This window comes from Plecotus auritus (assembly GCF_963455305.1).
Source record: "Plecotus auritus genome assembly, chromosome: 2".
Taxonomy (NCBI): domain Eukaryota; kingdom Metazoa; phylum Chordata; class Mammalia; order Chiroptera; family Vespertilionidae; genus Plecotus; species Plecotus auritus.
In genome coordinates this window covers 169100358-169123873 of record NC_137771.1, presented here as the reverse complement: position 1 = coordinate 169123873, position 23516 = coordinate 169100358, and the positions used below count along the sequence as shown (strand labels likewise).

Here is a 23516-nt window from a genome sequence, read left to right as displayed (position 1 = left end):
CTTGATAGACAGCTGGAGTTGAGTTCCTCACTTGCGAGGGAAGAGCACATTCTCTCTCTCTTTGGGTTAGACAAAATAATTTTTGCAACAGAGTAAAAATTCTCGATCCTAGATTCAGCTTCAAATTTGATGGTAAAAATGTTTTAGCAATGCAATTTTTTCTTTGGTTACAATGGTACAGTTAAAGGAAGTTAGGTCTTTTGGGGAGAAAGTTGCTCCTTTATTTGGATAAGCCCTAAATGGCCAAGTAATATTTGAACACTTTTTTCATTAATAGTTTATCCAGTTGTAGGCCTATTTTCTTTTTCTTACTCTGGGAATCCCAACAACTCTTGGAGAATAAGTCTAATTGCTCAAATAATATTTCCTTATTCTTTAAAACAAGCCACTCCCTTTTAAAAAGTCATCTCCTAGGTTAAAATGGTTTTTAAACTATTCTAGTTTTTCACTTTTTTAAAAATTTGTAATTTATCATGATATATATTAAATATAGATCCAAATGATTGTTTCCCTCAAAATGTAAATTTTCAACAACATTTAGGAAGTAAAAAATTATTTTTACGCTGTTTTTATTTAACCTGGCTTGAACAGATTCGGGTTACATTTTCAGAAGTTTTTCTTTTCTTTTCTTTTTTTTTTTTTTTTTTTTTTTTCTGTTTCCATTATCTATTCTGTTTTCACCTACTGTCAGTGAAGTATTTTATTCTAAACTTTTAACTTTGAAATATATTTTCAATTTCATTACAAGGGCAATTATTTCCATTAAACTCTTTCTTTTTTCCTTTAAATAACAGTAGTACTCAAGCCATCTGACATTAGGACCACCTGGACTCTTTTCCAGAGATTCTCATTTAATTGGTCTGCAGTGGTACCTCAACCTGGATTTAAAAAAAATTAATTAAGTGATCCTAATATGTAGGCAAGATTGAGAATCACTGCATACACTATTTAATATTCTTTCCTATTTATTGCTATTTATTATTGTGTTCTATTTAATATGAACTCTACCTAACCAGCAACAAGATATGTTTTCCATTCATTAATGCCTTTTATTTCTGAGAGGGAAGTGCTGTGATTGTCTTTGCATAGGTTCTGTATGTTCCTTATTAGATTAATTATTATTTTAAAAAATATTTTTATTGATTTCAGAGAGGAAGGGAGAGGGAGAGAGAGAATCATTGATCACTGTCTCCTGCATGCCCCACACTGGGGATGGAGCCCACAACCTAGGCATGTGCCCTGACGGGGAATTGACCTGTGACCTTCTGGTTCATCCGTGACCTTCTGATTCATAGATCAAAGCTCAACCACTGAGCCATGCCAGCTGGGCGGGAGATGTTATTTAGGGCATCTTTAAAACAGTTTTCTCTTTTCTTTCCCCTCCCCTCTATTCCTCCTTTCTCTTTCCCCTCTCTTCCACTTCTACTTCCCCTCTCCTTCCTAAACAATTCAGTCCAAAATCCATTAGGTAGGGCCAAGGAAGGAATACTATGAACAATTTTATGCCAATAAATTAGATAGTATACATGAAATGAACAATTCCTAGAAAGAAACATTATCAAATCAACTCAAGAAGAAATCATCAATCTAAAAAGACCTATAACAAGTGAAAGGATCAAATTAGTAATAAAAAAAAAAAAACTTTCCACAAAGAAAAGCCCAGGCTCATATGGCTTCACTGCTGAATTCTACCAAACATTTAAAGAATTAATATCAATTCTACACAAATTCTTCCAAAAACTAGAAGAGGGAGGAATACTTCCCAACTCATTGTATAAGACCATTATTACTTAGACACAAAAACCAGACAAAAAAAATCACACAAAAACTATATGCCAATTTCTCTTGTGAACACAAATGCAAAAATCCTCAATAAAACACTAGCAAATCAAAGCCAGTATATAAAAAAGAATTACACACCAAGACCACATGATATTCATTCTAGGAATGCAAGGTTGGTTTAATATCCCCAAATCAATTAATTATTAATGTAATATAATGTAGGGATAGACTAAAAAATAAAACCACATGGTTATCTCAACAGGTGCATAATAAAAATTTGACAAAATATTATGTTATTTCATGATAAAAAAATAGAAGTGAATTTTTTTTAATTTGATAAAGGGCATCTACAAAGACTCCATAGCTAACAAACATCATACTAAATGGTAAAAGACTGGATGCTTTCTCCCTAAGATCAAGAACAAGACAAAGATATCCACTCTCACCACTTCTATTTAACTTTGTACTAGAGGTTCTAGCCAGTGCAATTAGGCAAGAAAAGAATACAAAGTATCTAGATTGGAAAGGAAGAAATAAAACTATCTTTGTGGGTGACATGATCTTGTAGTTTATGAAATTCCTGAGGACTCTACTAACATACAAGTTCAGCAAGGTTGAAGAATATAAGACCTGTATATAAAAATCAATTGTATCTCTATACACATGCAATTAACAAGCCAAAATAAAATTAAGAAAACAATTCCAGCCCTAACAGGTTTGGCTCAGTGGATAGAGAGTCGGCCTGCAGACTGAAGGGTCCCAGGTTCGATTCCGGTCAAGGGCATGTACCTTGGTTGCGGGCACATCCCCAGTAGGAGGTGTGCAGGAGGCAGCTGATCGATGTTTCTCGCTCATCAATGTTTCTAACTCTCTATCCCTCTCCCTTTCTCTCTGTAAAAAAAATCAATAAAATATATTTAAAAAAGAAAACAATTCCATTTACAATATCATCCGTAAGAATAAAATACTTAGGGAAAAATTTAACAAAAGAAGTGCAAAACTTATACTCTGTAGACTATTAAGAATTGTTGAAGGAAACTGCAGAAGAGATAAATAATTGGGAAAATATCCCATGTTCATGGATTGGAGTGTTTAATGTTTTTAGGAGAGCACTAATCCACAAACTAATCTACAAATTCAACATAACCTGTATCAGAATCCTAGTTGACTTCCTTGTAGAAATTTATAAGCTGATTCTAAAATTAGTATGAAATCTCTAAGTATCCAGAAGAACCAAAACATTCTTGAAGAAGAACAGAGTTGGAGGACTCACTTGTTGAGTTCAAAACTCAATACAAAGCAACAGTAATCAAGAAAGTGTGGCCTTTTCTGGGTGGCTCAGTTGGATAGAACATTGTCCCATTATGGCAAGGTTGTGGGTTCGATCTCCAGTCAGGGCACAAATAAATGCATAAATAAGTGGAACAACAAAGCAATCTCTCTCTCTCTCATAAATAAATACAATTTTTTTAAAAAAGGAAGTATATAACTGCCATAAGGATAGACATGTAGATTAATGGAATAGAATTGAGAGTTCAGACATGAATTAATGTGCCTGTAATCAACTGGTTTTGACAAGGGAGCCAACACCATTCAATGTAGGAAAGAAGTTTTTTCAGCTAATGGTGCTGGAACAACTATATAGCCACATGCAAAAGAATAAAGTTGTATCTTTACTTCTAACTACTGAAAAAGATGAACAAAATATGCGTAGGATTTCTATGCCAACAACTACAAAATATTGGTGAAAGGAATAAAAGAAAACCTAAATAAATGAGAGACATATTGTGTGCATGGATTGAAAAACTTAACCCAGTAACAATATAGATTTTCTCCAACTTGATTTATAAGATTAATTTAAATTTTTATAAAAAGTCTAGCAATTTATTTGTAAATATAAATAAGCTTATTCTAAATTTGCATGGAAAGGCAAAGGGCATGCAATAGCTAAGACAATTCTGAAATAAAGTGGGAGAGATCATTCTACACACTAAGACTTACTATATAGCTACAGTAATCAAGACTGTGTGGTACTGGTGGAGGATAGATACATAAATCAATTATCAGAACAAAGAATGAGAAATAGATCCACATGGATAGGCCCAGTAGATTTTTGACAATGGAACATAAGCTATTCAAGGAGGAAGGATAGCCTTTTCATAAATAGTGCTGCAGCAATTAGACATCCATAGGCAAAAACCAAAACAAAACAAAAAACAAACCTTGATCTAAAAATTAATTTAAAAAGGACCAAAGACTTATCTATATAATAAAAACCCAGTGGTTATAATGCCGTAACGACCAAAGACTGGTCACCAGGAGGCTGCGTGCGCAGTGAGGTGCATGCAGGTGGGTGGGGACTTGACTCTGGGTCCTACGGCACGCCGGGATTCGGGGGAGTCCTGTGGCACCGGTGGAACTTGGGGGTCTCTGGTCTCACACAATTTCCTGCAGGTCTGGGTCTTGCGCAATTTCACGTGCTGGGTCACTAGTATTCCATATATATATGTAAGCTAAAACTACACAACTCATAGTAGAAAATATAGGCATAAGTCATCATGAGCTTGGATTTGGCAAAGAATCCTTAGATCTGACACCAAAAGCATGAGCAACAAAAGAGAAAATAGATAATTTGGATTTCATTAAAATAAAAAAATTTTGTTTTTCAAAGGATACTATCAAGAAGTGAAAGACAATCACAAAATATGAGAAAATATTTGTAAATTATAAATCTGATAAGGGACTTGTATCTAAAGTATGCAAAGAGCTCTCAACTCAATAATAAAAAGACAAATAGCCCAATAAAAAATGGGTAAAGGCTCTTAATAGACATTTCTCAAAGGAAGATATGCAAATATATAATAAGCTCATGCCAAGATACTTGACATCATATCTTATCAGGGAAATGTAAATTAAAACCACAATTAAATAACACTCCACACCCACTAGAATGACTAGACTAAAAAAAAGTCAGATAATGTAAGAAAAGGTGAAGAGAGTAGCCAGAGAACATATATACATACTAGTAGCCCAGACATCAGTGTGGTGAAGGATGGGGGAGGCATGGCGGGGGCTGGGTGGAGGTGGGAAAAGGGTGGGGGGGAAATGGGGACACCTTTAATAGTGTCAAGAACAATAAAAGTCAGGTAAGAACAAATGTTGATAAGGATGTGAGGAAATCCAAACCCTTATACACTGCTGGTGGGAATGTAAAATGGTGCAGCTGCTTTGGAAAACAGTCTATAAATTCCTTGAACAATTAAACATAGAGTTACCATAGGAACCAAGATAACTGGAAACTTATGTGTACACAAAAACTTGTACACAAATATATATAGCAGCCTTGTTCATAATAGTCAAAAGGTGAAGGCAACTCAAATATGCATCAATTGATAAATATATAAACAAAATGTAGAATATCCATAAAATAGAATAAAATATTGGTACATGCTACAATATGGGCCTTGAAAACATGATGCTAAGTGAAAGAAGCCAGTTACAAAAGACCACATATTGTATGATTCCATATATATGAAACTAGTGGCCCAGTGCACTAAATTCGTGCATGGGGTCGGGGGTGGTGTCCCTCAGTCCAGCCTGCACCCTCTCCAATCTTGGACATCCCTCTCACAATCCAGGACCACTGGCTTCTAATCACTCGCCTGCCTACTAGCCTGATTGCCCCTAACCGCTTCTGCCTGCCAGCCTGATCGTCCCCTAACCACTCCCCTGCTGGCCTGATTGACGCCTAACTGCTCCCCTGCCGACCTGATCATCCCCAACTGCCCTCCCCTGCTGGCCTGATCACTCCCAAGGCTTTTATTAGTATAGATATGACCCTTCACAGAAAATTTCACTAACCCTGCTTTACAATAAGGGCTTGACGATTGAATCATTGGGGCCAGACACCAAGATTTCCTTTCTTTGAATAGTGGAGGGAATAATTATCTTATCTTTAAGTTGCCCAGAACATCAAATGAGATACTGACTTAGAAAAGAATAAAAGGACCATATAAAGACAACTGTCTTTTTCATGTACTGAAAAGACAATAAAATGGTAAAATGAAAAACACTGTTTTTATTCTCCCCCTTCCTTCCTTACAGTCTTTATTTAAACTTTGAAATTTATAAAAATTTCACTCCTATTTTTATTTCTTTACATTCAATATTATTTTGTATTAGTTCCAGGTTTTATATTAGTTACAGAATAGTGGTTAGACAATCATATACTTTACAAAGTGTTTCCCGATATTTCCAGTACCCACCTGGCATCATACTGTCATTACAACACTGTTGGCTATATTTCCTATTTAAGTGACACTAGTTTTACACGTTCCTTCCAATCTTTCTTTTGTGTTGCTCACCCTTCCTTTTCTTTCTCACTTCTTCACTCATTTTCTTTATATAATACTAGAGGCCCGGTGCACGAAATTCGTGCACGGGTGTGGGGGGGTGTCCCTCAGCCCAGCCTGCACCCTCTCCAATCTGGGACCCCTCGAGGGATGTCTGACTGCCCTTTTAGGCCCGATCCCAGGTGGAAAACAGTCTAAATCCCAGGGATTGGGCCTAAACGGGCAGTCGGACATCCCTCTCACAATCCAGGACTGCTGGCTCCCAAATGCTTGCCTGCCTGCCTTCCTGATTGCCCCTAACCACTTCTGCCTGCCACCCTGATCACCCCCTAACTACTCCCCTGCCAGCCTGATTGATGCCTAACTGCTCCCCTGCCAGCCTGTTTGCCCCTAACTGCCTTTCCCTGAAGGCCTGGTCACCCCTAACTGCCCTCCGCTACAGGCCTGGTCCCCCCCAACTGCTCTCCCCTGCAGGCCTGGGTCCCCCCCAACTGCTCTTCCCTGCAGAGCCAGTCACCCCCAACTTCTCTCCTCTGCTGGCCGGGTCCCTCCCAACTGCCCTCCCCTGCCGGCCATCTTGTGGTGGCCATCTTGTGTCCACATGGGGGCAGCCATCTTGTGTGTTGGAGTGATGGTCAATCTGCATATTACTCTTTTATTAGATAGGATAGAGGCCTGGTGCATGGGTGGGGGCCAGCTGGTTTGCCCTGAAGGGTGTCCCGGATCAGGGTGGGGGTTCCCTTGGGGCATGGGGCGGCCTGGGTGAGGGGCCTGTGGTGGTTTGCAGGCCAGCCATGCCCCCTGGTGACCCAAGAGGAGGCCCTGGTATCTGGGGTTTATTTATCTTCTGCAATTGAAACTTTGTAGCCTGGAGTGGAGCCAAGCGTTCTGCTCACTCTGTGGCAGCAGCCATTTCTGTTGGGATTTATGTATCTTCTATAATTGAAACTTTGTAGCCTTAAGTGGAGGCCAAAGCAGGGCTGCAGAAGCTTGGCTTCCTCCATCGCAGCGGGCAAACCTAGCCTCCTGCTCTCTCCAGCTCCGTGGCTGCCGCCATTTCTGTTGGGCTTTATTTATCTTCTATAATTGAAACTTTGTAGCACTGAGTGGAGGCCTGCGCCGGCAAGGGCAGGCAGAAAGCTTGGCTTCCTCCGTTGCCAGGGAAACCCAAGCCTCCCTCCTGCTCTCTGTGGCTGCAGCCATCTTGGTTGGGTTTATTTGCATATTCCCTCTTGATTGGCTGGTGGGCATGGCTTGTGGGCGGGGCTTGTGGATGTAGCAGAGTTACAGTAAATTTGCATATTACTCTTTTATTAGATAGGATTTCAATTGGCCCTCAAAGCTCAGTGAAGGCACTGGGACATGCTTAATCCATTTTACAGACCAGGAAACTGAGGCCAATTCCAGTTGGCTGTGGAATTGAACTCAGTGTGCAGGGAGCCTTCACAACTGTGCTCTCGGCCTTTCCTAATGGACAGCCACAGGGCAAACAGAACAAACCTCCCCATGAGGCTTCCAAGCCTCGTTCTTAAGCACCTCTTCATTGTGGATGCTCCACATTCTTTCCTCTCCCCGACCCCCTGCACCCATTCTTTACTGCCTCCCCTTCTGGGGAGCAGGTGGTAGACTTCGCACTCACTGTGCAGGTGCACACCGCCATGGGGTGGGATCTGGGGGCAGAGTGGGGTGGGCGTGGGCTTGCTTTTGGGGAAAGGCGGGAGCAGGAGTCGCGGCCTCTCAACTGCGCAAGGCCGCGGCAAGGCCCGGTTAGTGCCGGGAGCTTCACTGAACCGCTGCAGTGGGGTACCCAGCAGTGTGGCACCCCTCCATTGAGGTGGTGCCACCCCTCAACCCCCGCCTCAGGCGTCCTACACCTCAGGCGTCCTTCCACACTGGTAGTCATCACCTCTTGTTTCCCGCGTCTTGGGGCCACTGCAGAACCTCGCTGTCCATGGGCGAGGCAGATCCCTGCCCGCTGGCACCCTGCCCTAGCCCGAGTCCCCTTTGGTGCACCCCGCCTGGGTACTACTCTGCACCGCTTGGGCCACCCGCCTCCAGGCTGGCCGCTTCGCTGAAGCCGCGGTGCTCACCCGGGAGCTGCCCCTCAGGCAGAGGCCTGTCTGCGTGCCTGCGGACCCCTGGCCATGGATCCTGGCCTGCCGCTTTACCGAAACTTCCTCTTCCTTCAGGCGCTCTCCTCAGACCCCCAGGAACTTGGCTCTGGCAGCCCTACCCCTCCGTGGCTCCCTGCAGCCCCTGCTCCACTTGGCTCTCCCGGGCCGCCTGCCTGTCAGGACGCTGCGGGGGCACCCTGCTGCGGGCAGTGCAGTCCTGGGGCAGGGTGTGGGGGTATGGGGAGCAGCTCCAGTAAAGTTTAGTAAACCCCAGCTCGGCGTTGGGATTCGGCTGTGGGCCGCGGCGGAGTCTGCCTGGGTGGGACGAAATTGTGCTTAGACCCGGAGTGCTGCCCCGCAGCCCTGCAGCCACACCCACCCTGTGAAGGGTTGTGACGTGATGGCATCCCGGACAAATTTGCATATTCCTCCATTATATATATATATGCAAATCTATAGAGGCAAAAGTAAATTAGTGGCTACTTATGCTGTGGGCATGGAGGAGGATGAGAGATGAGAGCTAAAGGGTATGGAGTTTCTTTCTGAGGTGATGAAAATGTCCTAAAATTGGATGTGATGACTGTTGTACATATTTGAATATACCAAAAATCATTGAATTGTATACTTTTATTGGCAAATTGTATGGTATGGAAATGATCTACACTAATAAAAGAGTAAGATGCAAATTGACCGTACTTTCACGACACCCACCAGCCAATCAGGAGTGAGCATGCAAATTAACTCAAAGATGATGGGTTAATTTGCATACTCAGGCACTGAGCGGCCGGGGGTCGGGAGGGACGATTGTGTCATCGCCATAGCAACGATGCAGGCGTTCCACACCGCCCCAGCCACTCCAGGCCTCTGGGCAGCATGGGAAGGCGGAAATGCGGCTTCAGTTGGAGCGAAGGCGGTGCCGGCAGCCAGGGGAAGGAAGGCCCATTCTTGCATGAATCTTCATGCATTGGGCCTCTAGTATCTCAATAAAGGTGTTAAAAAAGAGAAAATGGCAATTAAATGAAACACATGGTTTTGAACTAGATCTTCTATAATAATAAAAGCATAATATGCTAATTAGACCAGACGGCCGAACAGTAGAACAACTGTCCAGACAACCTTTCAGATGACCTTCCAGACGAAGCTGGGGCTGCGAGGGCCAAGCCTCTTGCACAAATTTCATGCATTGGGCTTCTAGTTTTGCAATAAAGGACACTTTGGGGATGACTAGGGAAATTTGAATGTTATCTGGTGATAAAATGCAAGTAAATGGATCAGTGTTAATTTCCTGATTTTGGTGGTTGTATATCAGTTATTCAGGAGACTACACTAGTTTGTAGGAAATGCAAAATAAAGTAGTTATTGGTGATGGGGCATCATTATAGGTAACTTACTCTCAAATGTTCAGGAAAAAAGTTTTTTTGTAACTTGTCTATAAGTTTGAGATTGTTTTAAAATATAAATGTTTTATAAAACACCTGATTTAAATTTGAAATGTGAAAGTGGAGATGGTTTGTCAGATTCTCAGCAACCAGAAGGCACTGATGGCTCATGGTGAGGGTAGTATTATCCTTTAGCCAGTTGCTTAGGCCTGACTAATTTTTACAAGATTTCCAATTGACATCAATTTGTATGGAATTTCTGCTCTAACACAATAACATTGATTTTGAGAAAGAAAAGGTAATTACTATTTAATGCAATAGACAGATAGTTGAAAGGATTAATTTATTTAAAAAGGAAGGTTTCTTTATTGATAGTTGCATTTATTAGCAATTCCATAATTAATGGAAGGAATCCAATTGCTTTTTGAACGTTCTGCTAAAAGCCCGTCAGCTCATCGTCTTTGCATTTGTCTGTCTGGTAACCAGTGAGTTTCAAAGACTGATGTTGTTGAGGAAGAGGTTTGAATATTTTTATGTGAATATAACTATCATCACCTACCCGCACCTGAAAGATAAAAAAGGGGGAAAAGGGAGGTTTATTTGCATGGATCCATGACAAGTGAGAATCTATAGACCTCTGAAGACCTCGCTGCAATGGCTTTTCTGGAATAGCATTCTTAGACACGCCTTCTTAGACCCCTGGCTTTCATAAGCCTGTCACCTTATTTTATGAGAGAACGAGCAGATTAAAGGCATGGCAAGAGGCATAGGCCCTAAGGTGTGTTTTATTTTATATTTGACTATAATCTGGGCATTTCATTTTCAAAGATGCACAGAACAAAAAAACAAGTGACAACCTTTTTGGTGATTCTGACTCCCAAATTGGGACACTTTACTTGCCACATGATTTAAGAAGGGGGAAGAAACGCAGAATTGTCCTTGGCATATACTATTAGAGGCAATAGTTAAATATCAGACTCCCTGGGTTATGCTTTTTTTAAAAAATTGATTTCAGAGAGGAAGGGAGAGGAAGAGAGAGATAGAAACATCAATGATAAGAGAGAATCATTGATTGGCTGCTTCCTGCACGCCACCTACTGGGGATCAAGCGTGCAACCCAGGCATGTGCCCTTGACTGGAATTGAACCGGGGATTCTTCAGTCTGCAGGCTGATGTACTATCCACTGAGCCAAACCGGCTAGGGATGGGTTCTGCTTTTATAGTTATTGTTAGTTACTTTGCTTTCCCAGGGTTCAATTGTCTCATCAGTAACAGAAGAAAAATCATCATACTTATCCAATATATTTGTTGAGAGGATTAGATGAGATAATACAAGCCCAGCTCTTAGAACAGTGCCTGGTACATCTACATGCTCAGTAAATTTTTGGTTCATTTATTCCACACAAAACCCTGCAAAGGTAGGTTATTATCTGCTTTGTGCAGATAAGGGAATGAAGGCTCAGAGAAGATGAGCAGCTGCAATCACACTGGTTTTGACTAGGACAGTGGTTGGCAAACTCATTAGTCAACAGAGCCAAATATCAACAGTACAACGATTGAAATTTCTTTTGAGAGCCAAATTTTTTAAACTTAAACTTCTTCTAACGCCACTTCTTCAAAATAGACTTGCCCAGGCCGTGGTATTTTGTGGAAGAGCCATACTCAAGGGGCCAAAGAGCCACATGTGGCTCACGAGCCGTGGTTTGCCTACCACTGGACTAGCAGAACAAGTTATGCAAGGGTTCAAACCCAGGACCAATGCTCACAATAATTCCTTCTTACCACCCACTTTTTTTTTAATAGAAAATGAATTTAATAAAATATAACAATTATTGTAACATTTAGAAAATGTGATTAAATTAAAACTCTACTTCAAACATCTTACTGAATGATAAAATTTTACAGTCCCCATTAAACTGGCATTCACACAAGAATATCAGAAATCACTGGCACTACTGAACTTGGTAGCTGAGTCTCTGTCCCATGTAATAGGCAAAATAATAAGTATGGGGGGATAAGGGCACATATGTAATACCTTAATCAATAAAGAAAATAAAAAAATAAAAAATAAAATAAAAATAATAAGTTTAAACCACCTGCCTCTGGATGGGTACTTGAGAAAGAACAGAGAAGGTCACATCACCAGCAAGACCTTAAATCAAGAGAGGGGCTCAGAGCAAAGGGATTAACAGCTAGACTGACAGGAAGTCTGAGGAAATTGGGGTCAGTGGCTATAATCCAATAGGAGAAATTTGATAGCAGAAGGAAGGAGGAGGGAGGGAAAAGAGGGTAGGGAAAGAAAAGGGAAGGGAAGAGAAGAGACTGTGGTTAAGACTGGGCAGGTGATCTTTTTCTTGTTTTTTGGAGGGTAGGGGGCAGGTGACTTAAGGGAGGAAAATTTCAGGATAGTTTTCTGATCAGTTTTTAAAGAAATACATGAGCTAATTAACATGTGAAAGTTATGCACTTAGATTAATTAAAAAGCATTAATGATCCCAATTTGGAGGAAATGTTTCTTATTGAATAAAATCATCTTTTCATTGGAAAGCATTCTTTTCCAGCTATGAAGAAAGCAGGCCCTCATTCATGTGCTCAACTCCTGGGCCTGGCATATTTCAGGAGCTCAAATTTGGTAGAACTGGGCTAATCCAGTTACATGACCCAGTACTGTGATTTTCTCATGCTGAGTTGGTTAACACCACTTATGCTATTTCCATTGCTAAAAACATTTTTTTTTAAATTTTATATTTTAAGTAGTTGTTTGTTAAAGAGAAGTAAGCCGGACTGTGCCCTGGTCAAATAATTTAGTAAGGATTAAGTAAATACATTTGAATGTCTGTCATTATTTTTCTATTTTTAAAATATATTTTTATTGATTTCAGAGAGGAAGGGAGAGGGAGAGATAGAAACATCAATGATGAGAGAGAATCATTGATCATCTGCCTCCTGCACGCCCCACACTGGTCAAGGGCACGTGCCCACAACCCCGGGCACATGCCCTTGACCAGAATCTAACCTGGGACCCTTCAGTCAGCAGGCTGACGCTCTATCCACTGAGCAAAACTGGCTAGGGCTGTCACTATTTATTAAATCAGAATTACCATCTCCTCAATAGAAAAGGGCAAAAATGGCTCCCAAATATCTATGGTTGATTTGTTGAATTGGTTCGCTCTCAGTAACCACACAAGTTTTTTCTTCAGTTGGAACCGGATCAATAAATCATTTACTTCATGATATAAATGTAATTAATTAAAAATTATTTTAATGGCCCAGCTGGCATGGCTCAGTGGTTGAGTGACCAGGAGATCAGGGTTTGATTCCCGGTGAGGGCACATGTCCAGGTTGTGGGCTCGATCCCCAGTGTGGGGCGTGCAGGAGGCAGCGATCAATGTTTCTTTCTCATCATTGATGTTTCTATATCCCTCTCCCTCTCCCTTCCTCTCTGAAATCAATTAAAAAAAAATATATTTTAATGTTCCACTGCTTTAAACTAAACCTTCAGTGCCACAAGTTTAATCTATTCATTTAAGTTATTTAAATTAGAGTATTTATTTGAGTTGTGAAGATTATTTAAATTATAATAATCAAAATGCAAATAGGGAAAAAGTGCTTTAAATTATTTCCCCAGCTAATGATTCCAGTCGTTCCTTAGTCCCACTTAATTGAGGACACGCAAAACCACAATGCTTTGAGGTGGAGCAAGCTTCAGCAGAGCAACTGGCCCCGCCAGGCCTTCAGGCTCCCTCTTCACATATGAAGCAGTCATCGCCACAGCTAAACAGGACCTGAACTTTTATGAGATCTTTTTCTACACGACTTGTGGAAAGTAAGTTAAGAATCAATATAAGAAGGCTTTCTAAATTAACAAGGAAAAGGTATAAATATACCGTCATCTTTTAAATTTGAGAGTTTACTACTTAGGAAGTATGGTAGGTGGGCATCTTGATTTATGACAAGGGGAAAAAACAGGTTATACGTTAGAGGTGACAGGGAACTTCACATAAAGTGAGAAATACAATGTCTTTTAGTGCCAAAGTGGATGCTAAACTCTAACCTTGATGTAGTAATTTATTCCAGCAACGACTTGGGTTTTGTATTCTACGGCTTCAAATTCTTCGTAAGTCTCATTTGTTTGTTCTTCAAGCTGTGGCTTAATCTTAAGAAAAGAAAAGAAGAAACACATAATCAAAACTATGCTGGGCTCCATTTATGTGATTTATATATCTCAGACCTCAAGTTCCTAAATGATGACAATGAGATCTATGAGCTATTTTCCTATTTTCAAGACAGAAAGATATATATGGGCGAACTAAAAGGTCAAATTTTGTTGTTTTAGGCTGCATGTTCATCAACTCAATGTAGAGATATGGTAATAAGGCAATACGGTAATGTTTTGACTGGCAAAGCTCTAATAGTTATATATGCCTTTGATTAATAAAAAAGGGAGAGCAATAATTACAATTTCATAAAAAAAAAATCCTGACTCAAAATTGCAAACAGCCCTAACCGGTTTGGCTCAGTGGATAGAGCATCGGCTTGCGGACTGAAGGGTCCCAGGTTCGATTCCAGTCAAGGGCATGTACCTGGGTTGTGAGCACATCCCCAGTAGGGGGCGTGCAGGAGGCAGCTGATCAATGTCTCTCTCTCATTGATGTTTCTAACTCTATCCCTCTCTCTTCCTCTCTGTAAAAAATCAATAAAATATATTTAAAAAAAATTGCAAACATAGTATCTCAAGATCCTTAATTTAATCACACCTGCAAGTCCCTTTGCCGTGTAAGGTAACATATTTACAAGATTCAGAAATGTGGACGGCCATCATTCTACCTACCATAGAGAAATATAAGCTTAGATGCCAGAATTCCTGAACCAAGCCTGAGAAGGGAGCAAGAAAGTCTCAAATCCTATATGTAAATGTTTACCGAATTCAAGTTTTCAGTGTAGGTCCTTCATTCCTGCTCTCAGCTGGGCCTCATATACTAGCGTCCACCATGGTCTCTCTGACTCAGTGTCTGCTAACAGTGCAGTTCCAGCAGAGGCCGGGATGCGGGACAGGAAGTAGCCTGTCTTATAGGATGGAGGACAGTGAGAGAGGAGTCTAACTGCTCCTCATACAGATCTCTCAGCAATCCTCTTGGCTTTAGCCCCACACCAGCACTCTCCTCTTAGTCAGTGTCTGATGCTTGAGGTAGTTGGGAGTTCTGCATGTGAATCTGCTTGCTTCTGGCTCAGACAGTCCCCTCTGTGCCTTAGGCTCTGTCTAGATGGCTCAGTCCTTTTCCAATGTTCATCTGTTTTCAACTTCCAAAGTTTTGTCGGTACCTCTAAGGCGGTCCTTGCCTATCTTCTGTTGTCTTTATATTTGTATGATTGTGTCCCTTTCACCTCAGTCCTTTCCTATTATTTACAGGGAAATAAATGTGTTGTTTGCTATGCCTTGTTTACTGGGACCCTGCTTCCCTGCCCTGCCCCAAAGCATTTAATGTGCATACACAGCTCTGGTCAGGCCTCCAGTACATCTAGGGTTCTCTCGAGGCCATCCAGGCCTTCCCATCAGTTGCTAAATGTTTTGAATACTTTTCTATTGGTGCCTCAGTTTGGCCACCAGAACTGTTTTCAAAGATGAAGACATTTGCAAACGAGGCATTATCAGACCACTTTTGAGGGGTAAACAGTTCATGGACTACCTACCACTCATTTCTCCAGTAATCCTGAGATGGATAAAAGAAGAAGACAAAGAGTGAGAAAAAACCAGAAACGGGAAGAGGTGGGTGCAGGCCAGATAGGAGAACAATGGGCAAGAATGGAGAGAGAAGTTGAGTAAGGAAAGGGGTTACTGTCTGCTGCCCCTGTCCTAACCCTTTTCAGCCAGCACTGTGTACCAGTCACATTAGAAAGAGTTGGAAAGGGTTAATCTCTACACAAAACCCAAAATTATCTATTTAAACCTCTTTTACAAAGAACTGGACGTTGTGAAAAGATGACTGCTTAAGGCTGATAAATTACTAATTATAGTTACTTAAAGTTTTCAGTTCCTCACCTGACAACTTAAGTATCTGATTTATCTGTTGCAGCTATCTGTCCTTCTTCTCGTTTCCGGTCTTTTGGTTGTGTTTTTATCACATATCAGAAGTTTTTATTTATATCTGTCATTGTAAATCTGTAACCTTTTCGTTGTATCAATGCAGTCTGTAAGTCCAGAGTTTTCCATGAGAGAGCTGATTTCGATGGTCCTGGTTTGCTTCTGTTAGTGACCTGGCTCCTATCCGAGTGTGTGCCCTGATTCCAGGTTCCCAGTACACTCATCCCTCAGAATCCGAGGAGCATTGGTTCCAGGACCTCCTGTAAATGCCCACATTTGCAGTTGCTCAAGTCCCTTATATAAAACAGCGTAGTGCAGTATTAGCACATAGCCTGTGTTTGCATATAGGTTACCCCGTACTTCATTCCTGTGTTTTCGGCATAGAGCTTGGCAAGTGGCAAATCCAAGTTTTGCTTTTTGGAACTTTCTGGGATTATTTTTCCAAAATATTTTTGATCCGTGGTTGGTTGAATTCGAAGATGTGAAGCCTGTGGATACGGAGGAGCTACTCACTTATTACCTGTAGCCTTGCTCCCCCTTTCCAGTAAAACAGATTTGTATTGTTCTAGTGTTGGATGCTATGAACCTGGGGTGATGAGATTGAAGCTGAGGAACAGGAAAAGGGGGAGAGTAGGAAGAAGCTGCTCATGAAACCTGTTTCAGAAAGCAGCTTGGTGCTGAGAGGCCCCCAGAATGAGTGCTAAGAGGTGAAAGCCAGCTGGGAGTGATGTTGGGGGGAGGGGAGGGACCTATAATCTGATAGAGCACCTGAATTAATCTGAAAAATCCTAGAATACATATACTTATGTGAACAGGGGGTTGAGTTTCTTATACGGGAACAGAGGGTTAAGTTTTTCTAAGTTTCATTTCTTAGGCCAGTGTACCTGCATACTCCCTTTGATCCTGGGCAAAGAATTGAGGAGGTGACTCAGCTGCGGACAATGTACAATGTACCCAGAAAGCAAGCAGAACCGTTAAGCATGGTCAGGCTGTTCCCACCAGGAGTCAAGCCATCATCTCATTGTCTGACGACCAAGAACAATAGCTGAATTCTGTGGACCTCCAGGGGCTGCACGTAGCAGCATCTGTTCCCATTCTCACCCTAGCTCCTTCCCCTTTATAATCCTGTCCCCTGCACTTTGCTGTAAGACAGGGTTTGGGTGCTTGTAAGCTTCCTGTCTTCTTGGTTGGCTGGCCTCCTCAATAAACGCCTTATATGATTCAACCCTGCCTTCGTTATTGGACATAACTATAGGTAGCCCGAGCCCACCTGGGGGTTTCCCGGTAACAGGAGCGGTGGTCAGGAGTTGGTGGAAAACTGACAGACCTTGAGCTGAACACAGTTGGTGTTCACCCTTCTCAGCCCACCACACGTGGTGATGGCTGAGGCACTGGAAGAAACAGTGTAGGTGTCCTGCTGTGCCCCAGCTAGGGGAAGGATGCTGCCAGGGAGGAGCACCGGGTAAAACACATCTACCCCAGGGCTGTTCAGCATTTCTTATTGCTGCAGGGCATGAATCTTGGAAACTTGTTAGTTCTCTGGCATCTGAGGATTCCAGCCACGCTGCACCCAACACACAGGAGTTTATCTTATCTATAATCATTCTGCAGAATCATTTGAATTATGCATAGTTTAGGAAAGAATGGATGGAAAGGTAATGGTGGCAGCATGATAGGCCATATTTTGGGAAGTTTTAGAGAGTAAGGAAGGAGCATTTGGGTAGCAGCATGAACAGTAGGGCTGGTGAGAGGTGACTTGTGGGCATTTGTTGTCTATGTTTTGAGGGAAGGGGGAATTTTGGGGCAAGGCACCTGGTGTACAAGAAGTGATGGCATCTGACATAAGAGAGGAGGGCTTAAGAAAGGAGGACAAAGTCTGAGATTGGAGGGAGGAATGAGATCAGCAGTGGCTAAGTAAATTGGGGTGTTCTTACACAGTATGACTGCGATCTTCTAAGAGAGGAACTGAGACACCAGCTGGAGGGGCCAAGGTGATGGGAGGGGTTGAGGAACTGAGGAGACATAAGGTCCAGCTCCATCTCTGTGGGGTTTCTAGAAAAGAACCAATAGGATATGACCAAGATGATGTTCTGGCAGCCCCAAGGTTCTGTAGTGGTTGTTTGTTGGCATGAATTCATAGATTTATAATGGGTGAGTTTTCTGTGTTTTGTTTTGTTTTTAAATTTTTTTTATTGATTAAGGTATTACATGTGCCCATATTCCCTCATTGCCCCCCCCCCCCCACTCCCATACATGCCCTCAGTTTTCTGTGTTTTTGCATCTTCCTTGAGCAAAGTTTCCTGAACCCGGAGTAGAAGCTGAGGAGGAAGTGGTGGCAGTAGGAGTGGTCTCTAATTGAGGATTGGAATGCCACAGGCTCACCGGGTCATGGAAATCAGGGTGGAGGAGAGGATGGAACCACCCACCTAGGTCCAGGCTGGGTGAGTGATCTGGTGGGCCTATGTGTGTTCTGATGTAGGTGGTTGAATGGCATGTTCTCTGGGTGTGGGACAGTGGGAGAGGTGATTGATGGGAGGCTATAGTCAGAGTAGAATACAAAGTTTTGTGTGAGTGAGTGCCATGCCATGCTAAGCCCTAGGGTGTGTCCATATGGTATGCAGATGGGGTGTTTGTGTGGTGTCCTGGCAGACAAAAATCATGATTGGTGTGTATTCCAGCAATGGTATTCAGTAATCAGGTTTGACTTAGGTGTGTGTGTGTGTGCGCGCGCGCATAGGTGTGGGTGTTTTATGTGTATGTACCCATGCATGTGTAATAATAGATCTTATTTCTAAAAATAATTATTGAAATAACATTTCTTTCCTGCCCATAAACATTTTCAGAATTTTTACCCAATGGTTTTAATAAGATAAGATAATGGTGCAGAAGCTATTGCTAGTAGGGTCATTCATTTGGTCCTTAATTACATATACAGGGTGAGGCAAAAGTAGGTGTACAGTTGTTTGTATGAAAAACATAATAGTTAGTACATAAATCATAATACAAGAATAAACTCTTTCACCTACTCACAGCTCTAAACCTACTTTTGCCCCACCCTGTATTATGGCTTTTCATAGGTGAGGTAGGTATGTTCTTTATTTCCTTGTGTGTATCTCTTATCTCCAATCTATTTTGTAAATTTCCCTGAGGGCAGGACTATTTTTATACCCTCCAAAACCCTTCTCTCCCTATAACAATTCACACAGTACTGTGTACATAATCAATGTTTTCTGAATGAAGAGACTAGGTTTGTTATTTTGTGACAACTTGTCTTCCAAAATAAGAAAGAGGATAGAAGACGGGTGTAGCCAAGATGCTCAAGTAATATAGAGAATCTTGGAAGAGGAGGTTCCTTTCAGGTGTACTCTGGTCCCAAGTACCCTTAAAACTCTTTGGTAATGATTCTGCACTGACCATTCAGTCTCTGTTATCTTCAGAACGAGGACATACTTTTCTTCTCCCTTCAAAAATGCTCATCTCTGCCGCTGAAACCGGTTTGGCTCAGTGGATAGAGCGTCAGCCTGTGGACTGAAAGGTCCCGGGTTTGATTCCGGTCAAGGGCATGTACCTTGGTTGCAGGCACATCCCCAGTGAGAGGTGTGCAGGAGGCAGCTGATCGATGTTTCTCTCTCATCGATGTTTCTAGCTCTCTATCCCTCTCCCTTCCTCTCTGTGAAATATCAATAAAATATATTAAAAAAAAATGCTCATCTCCTGAACCCAAGCTCTTTGTTTAATCTTTTTCTGACCTCATCTAACATCCCTCTTTCATTTTGACATCAAATTCCTTGAATATGCAGTTATCACTTATTTTTTATTTTTATTTAATTTTTTGTTTGTTTTGTTAATCCTCACCTGAGGATATTTTTCCATTGACTTTTAGGGAGAGTGGAAGAAAGAGGGAAAGACAGAGAGAAAGACTGATGTGAGAGAAACACATAGATTGGTTGCCTCCTGAATGAGCCCTGACCAGGGCCTGAGCCAGGGATGAGCCTTCAACCAAGGTATGTGGTCTTGACTGGAGTCGAACCCGGGACCCTTTGGTCCGCAGACTGACGCTCTATCCACTGAGCCAAACTGGCTAGGGCTCATTTATTTTTTGATGCTTTCCCCTCTCTATGAGATGACCTTCTTTTCCCTCCCTTACCAATGGGGTTCTTCCTTCAGTTGGCATTCCACTAAGAAGCTCTCTGGTAAGAACAGGGAAAGCTGATAAACAGTTCCCTCAAGAACACCTGCATTTTAATGGGTGATTTTTCAAAATAAAAATACATAAAAAAATCAAAGGAACAAATCTATAAGGTAAATGACTGGGACTCCCTCAAATCATACTAGGTATGTGATTTGCCTGGCCCTGCCGGGGACCTAACTAATACTATTATCTTGGAGGTGTTGATTGTACTTTCTCACTTAAAAGTGGTTATAGTAATATCTGCCTCTTGGGGTTGTTTGTGGGGGAACAAATGATATAATTGGCATGAAAGTGCTTCCTAAACTATAAAGTGCTTGTGAATGGACTATTCCTGTATCTTCCAACACTTAATCAGAAATTGTTCCCTAAGGCTCCTCTGTGAGAGAGGGAAGATAAATGATAATTGGGAGTTTAACACCTGAGAAGCTGAACTACCACACAGTAATTATTCACCTGAAAGTAAGGAGGTTTGACAAGCAATCTCTAATGTCGTCCCTGGTCCAAATCCTATGATTATAAAAAAGTACTTAACTGGAGATTGTTTTATATGTTCCAGATATCTTGATTTCCCTAAATGGACTGGAAACTCCTTGAGGGCAGGAGCCATATCTTACAGTCCTTCTGTACCTCCTATAATATAAAATACAGTGCTAACACAGAAGAGATATTCAAGAAAAGAATAGTTGATATCCATTTCTCATATTGACTTAAATCTGAGGCCCGCTGCTTACATAGAGAAGCAAATTTGCCACATGCTATATCTCCCCAGGGTAGTTCCCTCACCCCATGTACTTCTCCATGCTCCTGCCACTGTAGGGTAGAAAAGGCAGGTGGTCAAATATCTAGAGATAGGCTGGCTTCTTCACTAGGTGGTTATTAACATTTTTAAATCTCAGTTTTGTCTTCTGAAAAATGGGCATGATGCCTTTCCTCCCTGCCCCAGAGGTTATAAAGATCAAATGAGAGGCTGAATGGAGGAGAAAGCTTTTAAAACTGCAAAGTACTGCCCTGGCTAGTTTGGCTCAGTGGATAGAGCGTCGGCCTGGGGACTGAAGGGTCCTGGATTCGATTCTGGTCAAGGGCACATGCCTGGGTTGCGGGCTCGGTCCCCAGTGGGGTGTGTGCAGGAGGCAGCCCACCAGTGATTCTCTCTCATCATTGATCTCTCTCTCTCCCTCCCTCTCCCCTTTCCTCTCTGAAATCAATAAAAATATGTTAAAAACAACAACAAAACAAAACCAAAACTGCAAAGTACCTTTCCGGGGTGATGTAGCTACCGTAAATACCTCTCTTTTATTCTACTCTCTGACAAGATTGGAGCCTGAGATGTGCAGCAAGAAACACACTTTCAAATTAAATTTATAATTTAAGACCTGGCTCACAGATGGGTATTATTTTTTTTTTCTTAAAAAAATATGGAATGCTTCACAACTTTGCGTGTCATCCTTGTGCAGGGGCCATGCTAATTGTCTCTGTATCATTCCAATTTTAGTCCATGTGCTGCCGAAGCGAGCACCAGATGGGTATTATTAACCATAAAGCCTTCTGATAGCTTCTTCTTCTTTTTCTTTTCTTTTTAAATTGCTGCTAACCAAGACAGGCTTTTAAAAATCATTAAAATTGCCCAGTGGTTGAGCATAGACCTAGGAACCAGGAGGTCATGGTTTGATTCCCTGTTAGGGCACATGCCCAGGCTGGGCATGCAGGAGGCAGCCAATCAATGATTCTCTGTCAGCATTGATGTTTCTATCTCTCTTTCTCCTTTCCTCTCTGAAATCAAGAAAAATATATTTAAAAAAATTGAAAATAAATGAAATTTTAAAAATCATTAACATTAAAATCTTCTGCACCCTCTATATTTTAAATCTTCGTCATCCCCAACCCCTTACAGTTCTGATCCTTGAACAGTCTCATAGGGATTTTGCAGGGTCAGGGCTGATTTCAGGCAAAAATTTGAAGTAAGTAATTGTGACGCCTCACCTATGCTATTTATTTCTTGTTTTCAAGTAATTTTTATGCAAGTTATCTCATTTAGTCCTTACAGTTCTGAGATTGGCAGGGCAAGAGATGTTTTCTTCATCTCACAATGAAATTGAGAAGTTTTTGGCAGCACTTTGAGTTTAGAAAGCCCATCTCTCACAGGTCTTTTAGGGTACTATGGATCTCTGGTCCTGCAGGCCAGTGAAATCATGGGCAGCAGCATGGGCCTCACCTGGGAGCTGGTTGCAAATGCAGAATATCAAGCCCATCCCAGAATTACTTGAGTCAGAATCTGCATTTTAACAAGCCCCCAAGGTGATTCATGTGCTCATTCAAGTTTGAGAATCCTGACCCTATACAGGGATTCAAGTGAAATTATCGATGACAACATTATCATCTCCAAGAAAAAAGAAAGCTCCAAGGTATTTATTTTTCAAAAGGACTCTTAGAAGAGAAATATTGAGCCCCAAAGAATGAATGGTAGAATTCCAGGCATCTGATCTCTTAGAGAGCTTTTCAGGGCTCTAACATAGGGGATCCCATCTCTTCCACTTACACAAGAAGCTGATCTTGTTGGCCCAACAGTGTCATAGAATGAAGCTTCAGAGAGGAAAAGGAAGAAAGAATGACACAAGAAAATAGAAAATGATACAAACCTCAAATAGTAATTAATATATTTTTCTTTTCATAAAACATGCAATATAATCACTTTCATTATATGGGGGATAGCTAATCAAACAGCACTTAGAAAAAAACATATCAACTTGCTAAAAAGCGTTTAGAGTTCTGTTTTCACCATGATCAATTTCAGAATCACCACAGACTATTCCACTTCTCTTTTCTACTAGTTAATCATCTTCTAAATACTAAAAGACTAAAACATTGTCTACTTGGCCAAGTTTGTAGGAAATTTGTAAGTGGATTGCTTTTGCAAGGTTGTTCTCCATCCAACCATTTAAAAATATTTCTCTGCAGTGAGTTTGAAGACTAGTTTGTCAAATTGTTAATAACCTCAGACTTTAATTACATGTTGACTTCACTTGGTGAGATTAAAAAAGTTTCATCAGTTAGAAATCCTAGAAACATACATTGTAAAAGCTTTAGGGATCATCCAATAAAAAATTATTCTTTTACAAATGGGGAAACTGAGTCCCAGAGAAGGGACATGGCTTGCTCCAGATCATTCTCACAATTGGGGTTATCAGAGGTTTCATCTAAAAAAAGCCTGAACAAAACTATACATTTCCCAGTGTTCTGATTTTCACGTTCACCCACATCACCCAGGGCCAACCCAGGAACTAAGATTTTGGATCAAATCTTTCCATGGGTTGCATCACTCACCTCATCAGCAATCTGCTGAACTTCTGGAGTGGCAGGTTTGGCTTCAGTTAAACCTCCAGGCATCATTTTGGCTAATTGCTTCTTTGCTGGGCAGGATACTGGAACTGAAGTGGTCAGGTAAGCGTGGAGACTCCTGTTTTTAAAGAAGGTGTTGTTCACAAGCTCCGCCTACAGAATGTTTTATTTTTCTTAAAGAGCAAAAAGCACAAGGGAAATGAGGATGCCTTGAGACACGTCTTCCTGCTTCCTCAACAGAACAGCTAACAGGAATTCAGAGGAACGAGGGACTGAGGG

At 41.4% G+C, this 23516-nt stretch overlaps 1 protein-coding gene across 1 annotated transcript; it reads right to left on the bottom strand.

Moving 5' to 3' along the window:
- Window positions 1-10063: 10063 nt before the first annotated feature.
- Window positions 10064-23288, bottom strand: CSTA (cystatin A; the record flags this gene model as incomplete). The annotated part of the gene is made up of 3 exons (XM_080655645.1): window positions 10064-10192; window positions 13682-13783; window positions 23223-23288. The coding sequence occupies 3 exons, from the start codon at window positions 23286-23288 to the stop codon at window positions 10064-10066; spliced, it is 297 nt and encodes a 98-aa protein (XP_080511771.1).
- Between the last annotated feature and the right edge of the window lie 228 nt (window positions 23289-23516).